This window comes from Lactuca virosa, chromosome 6 (assembly GCF_052849685.1).
Source record: "Lactuca virosa cultivar CGN04683 chromosome 6, Lactuca_virosa_CGN04683_v6, whole genome shotgun sequence".
Taxonomy (NCBI): domain Eukaryota; kingdom Viridiplantae; phylum Streptophyta; class Magnoliopsida; order Asterales; family Asteraceae; genus Lactuca; species Lactuca virosa.
In genome coordinates, this window is record NC_136431.1 from 40,692,024 (window position 1) to 40,708,618 (window position 16,595).

Sequence of the window (16,595 nt, forward strand, 5' to 3'; positions counted from 1 at the left end):
TCATCAGGACAATTTGTTAGGATGGACTTTTGAGAGAAGGTTATTTATGGTTTATTAATATATTATAAGTTATAATATATTAATATGAAATCATATGTTTTAATTAGTATCGATCAAGAATTAATTTGGAATTAATTTAGTGATCAAAAGAGACTAATTAAATCTATGGGGACTAATTATGATAATTAGTTATATTTATATGTGTTGGGCTTATGATCCATGTTGGACCAAGTTTATGTATGGATACATAAAGAGTTGGGCCACATGAACCATGGATCATAAAACCCATGGGTATGGATTATGGGTTATACCCATGACCCTTGGAATCCTACATATAAATAGGTTACTCCATAGCCAAAATCACCACTTCTTTTCTTAGAGAAATATGGAGGTGTTTTGGTGCATGGAATTCTCTCTCAAGAGCCACCTTTGTCCTAGGTGTGTTGTGATTCCATTTGAGGCATTTCATACTATTGGTGCTAAGCTCTTAAGGCCAAATACATCAAGACTTCAAGCCACATAAAAGGTATGTTTCCCTAACTAGATATTATATGGTTTATGTCAAATGCATGCTAGTTATAGGTTTAATGCCTTGGAAACCATTTGCATGTATAATTAGTGAAAACATAGATCCAAGGTATTTAGGCTTGTATGTGCACCATAGGATGTTGTATTATACCAAAATCCAACAATAAATTCCATGAAGTGATTCATGTGAGCGTGGGTTTAGTCCAATACTCAAATTCTTATTTCAAGAGTACTCATGAACGCTGCAGCAAACCTTTTCTATTTCTAAAAAACCTTAGACAATATACAAGCCAATTCATGACAATCTAACTTCACAACCTACTTCCAAAGTATGATCGACTGTGGATAGTTCGAATAATCATATTATTCTGGAAGTCAAAACATGAAAAAAGTGAATCACAAAATAAACAATTGACAAAAGATAGTAAACTTTACTTATAAATAAAAATCATATTACTTAATCAGCAAATGTGAATTACATTTATTTATTACAAGTTTCTAACTGTCTATCTAATCACCAAAAGTAATATCGTCCCTCAGGCCAATGCTCCTAGCATTCTGAAAATGCTTAACCCTACTCAGTCCCTTCATAAGGGGATCTGCTGGGTTATCCTCTAACGATACCCTCTTCACTACGAGGAGTCTCTCTTCTACTCAATGTCTTATGAAGTGATATTTTCTGTCGATGTGTCTGGATCTGCCATGATCCCTTGGTTACTTGGTTAAGGCGACCGCACCCTCGTTGTCACACAAAATTTTCATAGGCTCCTTTACAGCTGGTATAACTCTAAGGTCTCCGATGAAGTTCTTTAGCCATATTGCATCCTTCGACACTTCGCTTGCTGCTATGTACTCTGATTCGCATGTTGAATCAGCTACAGTCTCCTGTTTGGAACTTTTACATGTTACTACTCCTCCATTGAGGATAAATACCCAGCCCGACTGAGAGCAGAAATTATCTCTGTCAGTCTGAAAGCTCGCGTCACTATACCCTGTTACTCTCAAGTCATCACTACCACCGAGGGTAAGGACCCAGTCCTTAGTCCTCCGTAGGTACTTATGAATGTTCTTTACTGCTATCCAGTGAGTTCTACCAGGATTCCCTTGATATCGACTAACCATGCTCAAAGAAAAAGCCACATCAGGGTGAGTACATGTCATAGCATACATGATCGAGCCAACTGCGGAAGCATTTGGTACTCATCTCATTTCTGCTATTTCGGCATCAATACTCGGAATCTAAGTCTTACTCAGTTTGGTATTGCTTTGGATAGGCAATTCTCCTTTATTGGAATTCTCCATGTTAAAACGTTTCAACACCTTGTCCAAGTAGGTACTTTGACTAAGTCCTATTAGTCTTTTACTCCTGTTTCTCAATATCCTTATCCCTAGAAAGTAAGCAGCTTCCCCGAGGTCCTTCATAGTGAAACACTTCCCAAGCCAGGACTTAACTTCCTGCAAGGTCGGAACGTCGTTTCCTATGAGTAGTATGTCGTCCACATACAATACCAGAAAGCTAACTATACTCCCACTAGCCTTGACATATACGCAGGACTCATCCTCGCTTCTCGAAAATCCGAACTCTTTGACTTTCTCATCACAACAAATATTCCATCTGCGAGATGCTTGATTTAATCCATAAATGGATTTCTCAAGCTTACACACTCTATCAGGGCACTTCGCATCCACAAAACCCTCTGGCTGACTCATGTAAACATCTTCAGCCAACTTCCCATTAAGGAAAGCGGTTTTGATATCCATCTTCCATATTTCATAATCATGAAACGCAACTATGGCTAGCAGAACCCTTATAGATTTGATCTTCGCTACTGGTGAGAAGGTCTCGTCATAGTCAACTCCAGGAGTTTGAGTAAAGCCCTTCGCAACCAATCGCGCCTTGTATGTGTGTACTTTCCCATCCATGTAGGTCTTCTTCTTGAAGATCCACTTGCACCCGACCGTCTTACGACCTGGTACATTGTCAACCAAGTTACAAACTTGATTGTCATACATAGACTGAATCTCGCTGTCCATCGTCTCTTTCCACTTCGCAGACTCTTGGCCCGCCATGGCTTCCTTGTAGTTGTTAGGTTCATCCAAATTTACCAGTGTGCTATCACTGATAAATGTATCACCTTCACTCGTTATATGAAAACCATATAAAACAGGTGGAACACTAACTCTACTAGAACGTCTCAGAGGTAAGGACTGATCAACTGGTTCAACAGGAGTCTCATCCTCAGGTTGAGCGCTAGTGTTAAAAGTTCCTTCATCGCATAAATCTTGAAGCTCTTCAAGGTTAATTTGCCTCCCACTATCCTCTTGGCATATGAGTTCTTTTTCACAAAAGACACCCCTTCGTGATACGAAGACCACGTTCTCACTAGGTCTATAGAACAAATATCCAAAGGATTTCTGTGGGTAGCCGATAAAAATACAACGCTCACTACGAGGTATGAGCTTGTCGTGAGTCTATTGTCTTACGAAAGTCTCGCAACCCCAAACCTTGATATGTGCTAATAAGGGAACCTTCCCTGTCCACATCTCATGAGGTGTTTTGGCAACCTTCTTAGTTGGGACTAGATTAAGGATATGGGCGGCAGTCTCTAAGGCATACCACCAGAATGAGATAGGTAACGAAGCTCAACTCATCATGGAACGAACCATATTCAACAAGGTTCGATTGCGCCTCTCAGCCACACCATTCAGCTGCGGTGTCCTAGGTGGCATCAATTGTGAAACAATTCGACATTCCTTAAGATAGTCGTGGAACTCAATACTAAGATACTCACCACCTCGATTGGATCGGAGCATCTTTATCTTCCTGCCCAATTGATTCTCCAGTTCCTTCTTAAACTCTTTGAACTTTTCAAAGGTTTCCGACGTGTGCTTGATTAAGTAGATATATCCAAATCTGCTATAATCGTCGGTAAAGGTTACATAGAAGTGGTTAGCATCCCTTGCGGCGGATCTGAGGGGTTCACACACATTTGTGTGTATGAGATCCAACAAACCCTCACCTCTTTCACAAGTACCAGTGAAAGGTGACTTGGTCATCTTTCCAAGCAAACAAGATTCGCACGTGTCATCCGACTTTATGTCAAATGACTCCAACACTCCATCCATTTGGAGTTGGGCTATGCGCTTCTTGTTGACATGTCCAAGACGACAATGCCATAAGCATTCTTTGTCCAAACCATTGGACGAATCAATATGCAATACATTATTTTCTGAGTTGTCTACAACCATCACAGTTTCATATATACCATTGCAAGACAATGCTTCAAAATAAAACTTATCATTACATAAAGCATTAATAGAACCAATTTCATTGTTAAATGAAAATATAAAACCTTGTTTATACAAACCATGAAAAGAAATAATGTTTCTCTCCATATCAGACAAATAGCAACAATTATTCAAATCTAGCCCTAACCCATTTCTAAGCAATAAAGAATAAACTCCAATCTTGGTGACATGCGACACTTTCCTATTCCCCATGATCAAGTTCATCTTCACGTGCTCCACATCCTGTATCAAGGACCCAAGAATTAGCATGTGATGAGTTGTTAGATTGAATAGTGTAAATACCTGTGAAGGTGGGCTTTATCTTCCCATCCTTAATGTCCTGCAAGTATTTAGGGCAGCTTCGTTTCCAATGCCCCTTTACCATGTCCAATTGTCAGGACTGGGGCAGCAGTAGTAAGAGTGGGTACAACAGACTTGCCTTTCAAACTACTTTCAGCAGTTCTCAGAAGGCCTTTAAGCTTGCTCAAAGTGACTTCCTCCTTGTTCATATGATAAGTCATACAAAACTGATCATAACAAGAAGGTAAAGAGTGTAGGATAATGTCAATAGCCAACTCTTCGTCGAAATTGACATTCAACTTTAGCAAGCGGTCCACATATCTTTGCATATTTTGCAAATGGGTCGTGATGGACTCTCCATCATTTATCTTTGTTGTTATAATGGAGGCAATGATTTCATACATTTCTTGTCGAGCACTTTGATGGTACACTTCCATCAAATCTTGGTGCATCTCGAAAGGCCAGAAGTCCTAATAGGACTTCTGCAGCTCAGAAGTCATAATGGCTAACATGATGCACGACACCTATGTCGCGTCCTTCTCATGAGCCCTATACTCAGCCAGTTGCTTAAGAGTAGCAGTCTGTTCATCAATCTCCTTTTGCTCTTTATCAAGGACATATTCCTTTTCCTCGTATCGAATGACCATACGAATGTTACGAATCCAATCGTTAAAGTTCGAGCCATCGAAGATCACCCTCCCACATAAGTTCATGAAGGAAAAAGAGCCAGAAGAGTTGGAGCCAGAAACGTTGTTTGAAGTGGACATCTGAAAAAGAAGAATAAGTGTTATTAGATAGAAATGGCTTAATATAACACCCAAATGTAATATTTAAGGCTAGGACCCAAACACAATAATTCACAACTTAGAAAAGGGATGTCGTAATCTAATCGTAAATTATTCGAAGGGAGGTAAATGACAATTTACCAATTTTCACCACCCAAAACCAAAATTTAAAAGAATTAAGTTTTATGAAAATCCTAGATCTTTAAGATTCATTGAACCTTTTCAATGTCATGTTTAATTTCGATTATGTCCTTCAATTTTGTGACTGGGATACCGAGGATCACAAACAATGTGTGAATAACCATGCAAATGTGCTTGGTACTCTTGATTTCATTTATCACCTAATCAATGTTCCGGTTAACCACACACGCTCCATTGATCTATGACAAACATCGAGCTAACCTTTGCCACCCTTGTTAGTCCAAATTAGTGTGCCGGTAAACCACACACGCTCCACTAACGACTTGACAAGGTGCAAAGTGCAATTTCATGGAATAGCACCATTTTCACATTTTTCCTAAAGTAACTATGATTGGGAATTTAGAAAAGTGTTTAGTTACTTCTTATAATTATCATTACACTTTTAAACGAGAATTAATGTCCTATCTTACCTGTTCGGCTAACGACCCTCCACTAGTCAAGGAAGCGGTGGGTGAGAGTGGACACCCATTCAATCGCTATTTTATAGGCAATTTCCTTATACCCCCTTATAGACTAGCTTTGTGAATGATGTCTACTAACGGTAAGACTGACTGTCTTAAACATATATATATATATATATATATATATATATATATATATATATATATATATATATAAGTATTAAGCTTTTAATAGTATAAGGGTTGAATTTTACACTTTTAAAACTCTAGGGTTTAGAATTTAAACATTTCAAAATTAAAACTTTTTTAATCAACCTTTTTAAATTCCAAAACTTGAGAGCAAGTTTTGAAACTTTTCAAAACTCTCTTGGATCAATTTTGATAACAATTAAATTAATCATACAATTAACTATATCACAAAATTGACCTAATCTAATTTCACATAGCAAGATGATTCAAATCAAATTCTACTAATAATTAGTTTTTTCACAAAATCAAACAATTATCTTAAAACTTGACAATCATCATTCAATTGGATGAGGATAATCATTACCTTATCAGAAAAAACAAATTTTATCATTCAAAACAGTTTGTGGTAATGATCCTAATCCAAAACTGGCCAAAAAAAACTCGAAAATCTGCAAACAAGGGATCCTACTCGTCGAGTTCATGGCATGGACTCGACGAGTTCATAACATATGATCCAACTCATCAAGTTCCCTTATGGGACTCTACGAGTCCAGCAGTCAGTGGCCAAAAATGACATTTTTCCAGCTTTGAAAATCAAACAATTGCATCAATATAACAAAAAACACCCTAGGCTCTGATACCAATGAAGGTTTTGAGCACTATAACAATCCTATGGTGCACATACAACCCTAGATGCTTTGGATCTAAGTTTTCTCAAGTTATACATGCAATATCATTTCATCCAAAGCATACACCCTAGCTAGCATGCAATTTGAGATATACAACATAAAACTAGTTAGATGGATACCTCTTTGTTGTAGCTTGTAGAACATTGCCTTTCAAGAGCTTAGCACCTCAAATGTGATGCCTCAAATGTGTCACAAACACCAAATGCAAAAGGAGGCTTATGAGAGAGGTTAGGAATCACCAAAAATCAGCTAGGGTTTGCTTCTAGGAAGAGTTGGCCGATTTTATGGTGCTAAGGTTACTTTTATAGTGTGGAATTCCTAGGGTTTCATACATGTAAACCCTAATTCACCATGACTCTTCACATTTTGATGGCCCTTTGGACTAAACCCTAATGGACTCTCATATAGGTTTAGTCCATGCCTAATCAATATGGATCATTAGCCCAAACTATAAGTATCACTGATTTACCAAATCGGCCCCTGTAAATTTAATCAGTCTTTTTTAATCACTAAATTAATTCTTGATCAATACCAATTAAATAATATGATTTCTCAATTAATATATTATTCATATAATATATTAATAAATCACAAATAACCTCTTTCTCAAATATTCATCCTATCAAATTGCTCTGGTGAAGGCAACCCAAAAGGACCATGCTACTATTGGGTCAAGTACATACCAATTATAGTTATGAGCATAGACACATAATCCAACACTTTTACCTACAGTTAGGTTCATGTGAGACGGGTAATTTTTATGAGACCGTGAGACCATTTTTTTCTGGTGAGATATTCTAATATTCTAGTATTCTTAAAATATAATATGCATAATATTCTATTATTCTAAAACAATATTATTAACATATTTACATTGAAATATTCTAAAACATATAATGTTAGAATATTTTACAAATTATATTTTAACGAATATTAGAATATTAGAATATTTCACTAGAAAAAAAATTGGTCTCACGGTCTCACAAAATCAGCCCCTTTGAGTTGGCCACGGTGCAACATGTAACACTCGTTTCCCAAAATGGATTAGTGGATGACATAGAGGAATCAAAGACATGAATTTTCCACGGAGGTGACCTCTAAGGGCTCCGATGAATGAACTTATGCTCCAAGAAATCGATGTGGCAAAAAAACACAAAAAAAAGCTGCAGAACACTTCCTCAGAGCACGTACCCTCTGCTGAAGAACATTCCCTCGAACCACCCTCCACGGATTGTTCATTTAGATCCGCATATTTGTTCTTCCCCAAAGACGGGACTTTTGAAATTTTCGGTACGCTAAAGAACACATTGCTTGAATTACATAGGTTCCGCAGAGGTGCCTCTGCGAACCTCGCTATAACCTCTGCGGATCCGTCAACTTTACACATATGCCCCTCCTTAATTTACTATATTGTCACTACAAATAAAATGATGTTTAGTGGCACAAAAAAAGTGCCATTGAAAACCAAAAAAGTGCCACTAAAAACCCCATTGGCAATCAACGACACAAAAAAAAATGTCACTACAAACGCTCCCACTAAAGGATTTTAGTGACACTTTTTTGTTGTGTCGCTGCAGCCCTTTTAGGTTTTAGTGACACCTTTTTTTGTGCCACTATAGCACTTTTGGTTTTTGTGACACTTTTCTTATGCCACTGTATGATTGCTAAAATAAAAACAATTTGTATGTTTTAGCGGCACTTTTTTTTACAACAAAACATTTATATTTCAAAATTAGATCCAATGTTTTTTTCATAAATTTAAATGGAATATAAAATAATAAAAAATAAATAAGATAATAAATGCAAAACACAAAAACATTACTTAAATTAATACTTAACTTGTCTTACTGTAATATTCTCAATATTTAATACAAAAATATATTCCAAAAAGCTATAATAAGTCTAAACATTGTGCTAGTAATTACTCTAAATATTAAACTATCAAACTTAATACTTGTTGGAAAGAAACACGAAAGTTGACATGAAGATGAAATTTGCATAGTTGCTCATCTTGTTTATCCATCTTGAACAATTGCCTGTAATATAATCATAATAAATCACATAAAAATATATAAGAATATCACTAATAATCACATAAAAATATGTAATAATATCACTAATAATCACCACACATAAAAAGAACCATAGATCAAATGGTTATCCTAGTTGAAAGTACTTACCATTGTAACAGTTACGTGTCAAAAGGACCATTTTTGTAATATATCCTTGCTACAAGGACAATTTTAACAGCTTCTTAAAGGACCATTTTTGTCATGTTTTCCTGTAATAAGGACCATTTTTGTAACAGTTACCTGCCACAAGGACCATTTTTGTAATATATTCCTGCAACATGGACCATTTTTGTAACAATTACCCCAGTTGGAGTTATTTTAATCAACATTAAAATTAAAACAATTCATCTTTTCTTTCATATGTCATAATACTATAACATTGTAGTTTTAGAAATCTATGCGAGTATAGCAACGTACTTTCACTAATTTGTTGATTATAGCACTCTACTTTCATATTTCATCATATTAGAGCATTAAAATGAAAGTACGATGCTATGATTTATATGATTTATTGGATATGATTAACATTTCAGGTAGTTACCAAAAGACGTATTTGCCCTCATCCTTATTATCATAATGAATTATCTTTGATTATGAGTGACCTAATCAATAAGACACTTACCAAAGAAATCAAGCCCAGAACTATGACAATGGAGGGCTGATGATCATAGCAAACAATGGTAATATATTATTGGTTTGAAAAAAAAAATTATAAATTACCAAAAAGGAAATCTTGAAGCAAAATCAATACACCATTGACTCATTTCTAATGTTAATAATAGGCAAACATGTGGCTTTGCACAAAATAGAAGATGTACTAACATCAACTTATTTGTAATGTCTTGATAATGGGCAAATATGTAAATTCGAACACACATATATAGAAGAAAATGTTGACCTAACATTAACCTATTTGTAATGTCAAACATGGATAAACCTTCCAAAATTCAAAGCATGAATCCCAAGTAGATAGACACTATCAATTCATTCATAACAATGGATATAGGCAAATAGGTCATTTAACATGAAAACTTTCAAAAAAAAAAACTAACCTGTAGATACTCCAATTCTGCCATGCTTTCTGTCTTCTGAAATCAGTGTATATAGAGATCGTTGACCTGCATCAGATGCAAAAAATTCAGCCCAAAATTTTTTGTGTTTGACCAATTAGATAAAAGTCAACTGTGGCATCATACTTTACCTAAAATGGCAAAGAGATTAGACTAATTAGATAAAACATTATTGATTTGACCGAAAATTTCAAACAAATATTATTAGCAGATCCCAACTTTTTGAACAGATTAGCCATAGAAAAATCAATATCAGTAACTACTCTCATTGAACAATACCAGAAACGAAAAGGAATGTTCTTTAAAAAATCGACTGTGTGATGACAGATTTACAAATAAAGGAAACTAAGCAACTTTGTTAATTTATAATCTGATAAAAATAAATAAATAAATAACAACAAAAGTGAGTAACGTTCATTCAGTAAGACCATACCTGCCAAAATGAACCACTATCTCTTTACCATCAACATTTCTTCCTGAAAAATGACATAAAACATAAAAAGAAAAGATTTGTTTTTTAATTCATGAAATGAATTTTGTATTACATTATTGAAATATTGGCTCTAAAAGTTCACGGCTGGGTGTGTTTTCTTTCAACATTCAATGATTAGTAGAATGATTTGCAAGCTACAAATTCATAAAAGTTGGAACTAATGAGAAACACAAAATACAAGACACATGGAATGCTCACTTGGGGTAGGCCACATGACATCAATCTTGTTACCTTCTAGCTAGAACATCAAGGCTAAAAGGGTAAACTTAATAAAATTCTAAACTGTTTTCAGTTTACCTAATCAAAGAGTAGAAAGTTGTGGAAGTATATATTATCTAACGGATTGCACTACACTAACAACAACTTGGATGAGTTCTATGCACACGAAAATATATAAAGACAAGAAGAATATTTTTTGTACTATGGATCCAGATAACTCTTTTAGATCAACAGATTTAACAATGATAAAAGGAAATGAGAAAACTGACATAATCATTTCATCGAATACCTGGTGGGCAGAACTTTAGCTCCACCACTGAACATGGTAGTTTCATGGGAAAATCCTCCAGATGTCATACCCTTCACACTAGCCTTCTTTTTCTAATCATATAATGAAAAAAATGAAAATAATTAAACTCTTGTCTAACAGTTAAAGTAAAATGTAACTGAAATAGTTAGGAAAAATAGTAATATAATATACTTGAAGGGCATAGTTGGGAAAGCATAACAATTTTAACAGATACATAAAAGACTTTCAAATCATCGATCAGCTGCACTTGTCCATTTGAAATGGACTTTGGTTAGGGATTCTTATTAAACACATGGTATGCGTCCCTGTTACTGTTTTTCATCTTCACTTACATCATTGTCTTCATTCTCTAAATGATAAAAAAAATAGAAATAGATTTTGGGGAATAACATACCTTATAATCACCAACCTAGAATTCGTTATAGAATATGTCTTCTACAAACAATAGTTGATGGAATTACTATCGGGACCTGGACATTGTGATAGCAAAAACTTAATTAAAAAACAATTTGTGTAAAATTAGGGCAGCAAAATTCCCAAACATTGTCTCTTCCTTCAACACACGGAGGCCCATATCAAACATCATCATCAATGTAGAAGAAATAAAATAGGGCAAAAAAGAATCTCGTAAACAAACAGGCACAAGAAATAGCATAAATCAACATACCTGAAGGCTTTCATCTAAGGCGTCGCCGTTGGAGAAAAGCTGGATCCGACGACTGGAATTCGAGAACCTGGAGAAACCAAAAAATCATCGAACAAAGATAACGGAGAAGGCTACACTATGAAGGTTGGAATAGCAATATCGACATGGATTATCAATGAAAAAAAAGCAGAGAAGACGTGAATTTGAAGAAGCGAAGCACCAACTTGAATTTAGGTTGATGTTCTCTCCAAATCCAGAGGTATTCGATGTTTCACAAATCGGAGTAGATAAAAAGAGTGATGTGGCAAAAGGAGAGGGAAACAGTGGTAGTGAGGAATGATCGAGATGAGAGGAAAAGCAAAGCAGTGGAATAACATCAAATGGGGGTAGTCATCGACGTGAAAGAGAACCCGAATGAATTGAGAAGGAAACGATAAGCGTAATAGGGATGAAGATGGACAAGAAGACGATGGAAATCAGTTTAGGAAGTAGAGGAGAAAAGACCTGAAGGGGAATGAGGAACGGTGCTCTTTGAATGCGATGGACACCCATCAGAAGATGAGTGTAATAGGGATGAAGGTGGACACCCATCAGAAGATGAAGCAGGACACGTTCCATAAAAAAAATAAGTTTTAGTGGCATATCAAGTCATTATGCCACTAATAACTATGAAATTTAGTGACACAAAAGATTAAATGCCATTAAATGTATTAAATTTTTAATGGCATATAACAAGTGTCACTAAAAACCATGATATAGTGACACATTAACCATATGCCACTAAAAATGTGTGCAACTATATGTCATTTTATTTGTAGTGTGTCATTCCGCGAAGGGTATCCCAATTCCTCGGAGCCCTCGGAGGTCAACTCCATGAAATACATATCTATTTGTGGAAACATGCTTTTTATGTCTATATTTTAGAAAACATACAAAAAATATGGCTATTATAGGCATAATCCCTTTATGGAAGGGTATGATCGTTTTCTCTCTCATTGATAGCTTTTTCCTAATAAACAATTGTTGGATACAATTGTTTAATGCTCTTTCTGATGGGATTGTCCGGTAGAATATGTGGCTCATGCCATTGTCTTTATTATTTTAATAGATATGCTAGACAATATCCATGCTTTACATGAGTTATGGGATTTTGTCTAGATATGAGTAGGTTACTTTTGTAGTATAATATTAGTCTTGATTGGCTATATATTTGTGTGGGTGATCAGTCATTTCCTGTAATCCAATATTGTAACCGTCTATGTTTTCATTCAGTAAAGATTAAGTCTTTAGAAATACTTTGTCTTGTCTATGTTTTCATTCAGTAAAGATTAAGTCTTTAGAAATACTTTGTCTTATTTTCTCTGTTGTTTCTTTACATTTTTATTAGTCCATACTTTGAACAATAACTCACATTTAATATAACATATAATTAGATCATTAATTTTCACACTAATGGCATCCAAAATCCATTAAACTACATGATGTTTAATGGATTGTTGCATCATCATTCAATTTTTATACAACTTAAAGATGTTTTTCAATGCATGATAAAAAAAACATTGAACATTCATATCCATTGAACGTCAATATGTCATCTCACTATAGTTAAGTTTAATCAATTTAATTTCAACTAGAAATTTCACCTCATCCAACTCTTTGATTAAAGTATGGATGCTCTTATATATGTACTTATTAAAAAGTTATGAAATGTAATATTGCTATCAAGAGATTTCATCCATCTAGAGTTCTTGTAACTATTCATAAGAATGGGATTTTGAATCATGAACATTCCCGATACCACTTGAAATAAATACATATTTGTATAAATAAATATTTTAGTTCATCTGTAACTGGTAATTAGCAAGTGCATTGCTTTACAGTGATATATACCATGATAGACTTTGAGCAAACGCAAACTAGTCCCAATGCCTTTTCCATTCACTTTCCTCCAGTAAGTACTTGGGAAGTGAACTTTGAAAACTATCAATGCTTGGCTTTTCTTTATCTTTCATGCAATGTAGATTCCACGTAATTATTACTTTACCTTTGTTATCATGTTATGCTTCAGTACTTCCTTTAATAAAATTCACCCCAAAAAAGCAACTAATGGCAATGAATGGACCATCAGTTTTTGAAATATCACCATTTCAAATCATTATTAAAGTTACTATGGTTCTTCTTTTAGAGCAAAAGCTTGTGCTGTGTTTATTGTATGATCTTATATGATTATATCCACGAACTGAATAGTTTAATAAAGTTTACTTCAAAGATCAAGGACATAGATAATCGATTATACAACCAGATTACAGCTTGCTAGCTACTTGAGTGTACTATATATCGAATCGCAATGCAATAGTATAGTAACCTTATTGTGTAGATATATATTGTAATATATAGTTTCACATGCATGCCCAACTAGCTAATCGATCCCAACTGATGAAATCAAGATTTCATTCACTAGAATTTTAAGAACTGTGGATTGCTAGATTTTGAAGCTGAAGATGAGATCTTTATTAATTAATGAAAAAGAATCTTATTGTGGCAAATTGCACCCAGTTTAAGATGATAATGACATATGACTGCTTGACCAATTGGCATTTTAAGGTAAAACATAAAGCTTCTTTTTATAAAATGTGATAATAAGAATCTTGGCAAAAGCTAACAATAATGTCTAGCAGAAGACTAATTAATAAAAATCTGCGTCTTAGCTTTTTGACCAGTATTTCAGATTTCTAGGTGAGAGGAAAAGATGTTGAGTTTTAAAACTTAGGAATCCTATGTTGTCATGTTGCGGTCTTACTAACCAGCTATTTCTTCTTGATGTTTTGTAAGAAAGAACTTAGTTTCGCTCATAATTTATTCGCCTGACGAACAAGATATATAACATACAGAACTTGGAATGTAACAATCAAGTTCAGCAATTAATGTTTAAATTTCCCGTGGGTCTATGACTGATATTTCACGTCCCATTACGTACGTATACGCACTCTAGCTTGGCATGCATAGATTATATATTATATTTAAAATTTTAGAGTAACGAAAATCACAATGGAAGATTTAGGGGACACATGTTGGTTACTGGAACCAGAAGTAGCCCCATAATTTTAATAAGTTCTTGTACGTACATGCATTAATTAGTATTTAGAAGTTAATTAGAACACTAGCATATGTACGTATAAGGCGATGATTCAAATCAATTTAATCATGTAATTAGAAAGGGTATTGTTTTCTTTATTCCAACACTTGTGTACGTTTTCAAGTTATAACATGTGAAGAAAAAACGACCCCATAATATTAGATAAACCCCATCCCCAAACAACACGATCTCAAGTAAGTAACTCACATAATGAGGGATTAATCAGCCATATAACATGAGTTGTAGTAATTAAATTAACCATGATTCACCTAAACTCCTAGCGGCTCGAAAGACCATTACTATTGAAATAAAAAAAAAAAAAAAAACAAAAGGAAAAAAAAAAATCAAAGATAGGATTGCATATTATGATATGGGCAAAAAGGGGGTCAGTTTAGAATTTCCTATCAACTGGATGCTCTTCATGATTCTGTCTGATCGATCACTTATCTCTCTTCCTGTTTGGTAGATATATAGCAAGTCCATGATACCTGAAAATTTATATCATACGAATATTAATTAGATTTTGTGTCTTATATATTAACATTTTATAGATTGATATTAATGAGAATATAAAGAAAAAGCCTTACCCGGAACTGGAAATGCTGCAACCTGCTTAATAAGGAGACTTGTTACCCGATTCCCGAGGTGCGTTGCACCTAAAACATTCCATTCTGCTTGCAAAGTTGTGCTCATTGCAGCCAGGCCTACAAAAATCAAGTCACTATATAATGTACACTGTAATAAATTTATAAGTTTAGTCATGCACCCATAAACTTAATTTGACAAATGTTTTTCTAGTTCTTGGATCTCATCTACCGCATGTCTAGATATGTCCAGATTTTCCAATATAAACTGCCAAAAGAATTGCATACCCTTTAGGGATAATATAGGTCCGAAAATGGTCTAGATAGTATGTTTAGGATCTATAAAGTGGATATAAAAAATAAAAACTTGAAAAATGCGAGGCAAATAATTGGAATTGAAGTCTTTAAATGTAGATAGAGTTAAACTTTACATGTAAATAGCGACAATTTTGGCATGATTGTGGACTTGGTATTATCATAGTCACATGATCTTAAGTTATTAGTAATCCCAACGTAGAGCATTATCCATGCATATATGCAAATGATGTGAAAGTGTAAAGTGTGGCAGTTAAGTAGTGTGGTTAAAGATGTTTATATATAGGAGACGAATCAATATTACCTGCCGCATATCCAGTCACCGGACTTCCACCCTGAACGGCTGCTGCCACCGCCTCCACCACCACTTCCTCCACCAAACCCGAAACCCCTTCCACGTGACATATCACCATCAAAAACACCACCACCACTACAAGCTAATTCATCCTTGAACGCACCACACTTGAAGCAGCTCGAGCGGCTAGCAAAGTTGTGAGCCCCACAGTTGCCAACATTGCAGTACCAATCACCCGGTCGGACATCTGGGCCTGTGAAGCCAAATGCTGAAGGGCTGATGATACTTCCTCTACCACCAAACACACCACCCCCACCACCATACCTCGTCTCCCCACATCTTTGGCAAGAGTCCCTCCTCTGGAAGTTCAAGTGCTGGCATGACCTGCAGTTCCAATCTCCTGGCCTGCTCATCTTTCTACACGACAAAACCAAATGTTGAGAGAGAGAGTCAGAGAGAGAAAGATAGATAGAGAGAGAGAGAGAGAGAGAGAGAGAGAGAGATTTTAGATCAAGTACATGTATACAATATGTGTGTGTGTGAATCGATTAGGATTTCTAGTATAGTCTGACCTTGTGATGGATAGGAAGTGTGTGTTTCTTTTGAGGGATTCCTGAATACGGTGTGATGGAGGTGGTGGGCGAGGGTTTATATATATACATGCAAAAAGGCCTCGAAGTTCGAGGAGATTCGGGCAGCTGTAGTTGAAGCTGAAGCTAAATCACCTTTCTCTTTTTAATATTCTTCCCTTGAACAACGGAACTTATAATCTACACTTAATCTTTCCAAAGTACTATTTAATATTATTGATACACCCTAATCTTATATTTCTAAGTGTACATTTTTTTATCACAATCTTTCCAATACAGGTAATACCGTCGGACCAAACACCTATTTATTTATTTATTTATAAATATTTATGAAGAAATAAATAATCAATTTATATATGTTATTTTTTTATAATATAAACAAATATATTATAAACATCAAATATATTAATACCAACAAACAACACTATCGTCTCACATACATGGTTCATCATAGCCGGCAGGGGTGGCTATACTATGTTGCACG

The 16,595-nt window shown here is 35.0% G+C and overlaps 1 protein-coding gene across 2 annotated transcripts; it reads right to left on the minus strand.

Annotated features, from left to right (window-relative positions):
* Window positions 1-14,461: 14,461 nt before the first annotated feature.
* LOC145119060 (RNA-binding protein involved in heterochromatin assembly dri1-like) lies at window positions 14,462-16,166 on the minus strand. 2 transcript variants are annotated; one of them, XM_079054700.1, is made up of 4 exons: window positions 16,094-16,166; window positions 15,531-15,938; window positions 14,915-15,031; window positions 14,462-14,815 (listed from the first exon to the last, which is right to left on the minus strand). In XM_079054700.1, the coding sequence occupies exons 2-3, from the start codon at window positions 15,932-15,934 to the stop codon at window positions 14,941-14,943; spliced, it is 495 nt and encodes a 164-aa protein (XP_078910826.1). In that variant the 5' UTR covers window positions 15,935-15,938; window positions 16,094-16,166; the 3' UTR covers window positions 14,462-14,815; window positions 14,915-14,940. The 2 variants fall into 2 exon arrangements, with proteins under 2 accessions (XP_078910826.1, XP_078910827.1); XM_079054701.1 differs by having other exon boundaries at window positions 16,040-16,129.
* Between the last annotated feature and the right edge of the window lie 429 nt (window positions 16,167-16,595).

What these genes read in the sequence shown, in the direction of transcription:
- LOC145119060 (XM_079054700.1), bottom strand. Translation starts at nt 15,934, where the DNA reads ATGAGCAGGCCAGGAGATTGGAACTGCAGGTCATGCCAGCACTTGAAC. An exon ending in GGTGACTGGATATGCGGCAG is followed by an intron (nt 15,032 to 15,530) that starts GTAATATTGATT and finishes TGATTTTTGTAG; the next exon opens with GCCTGGCTGCAATGAGCACA.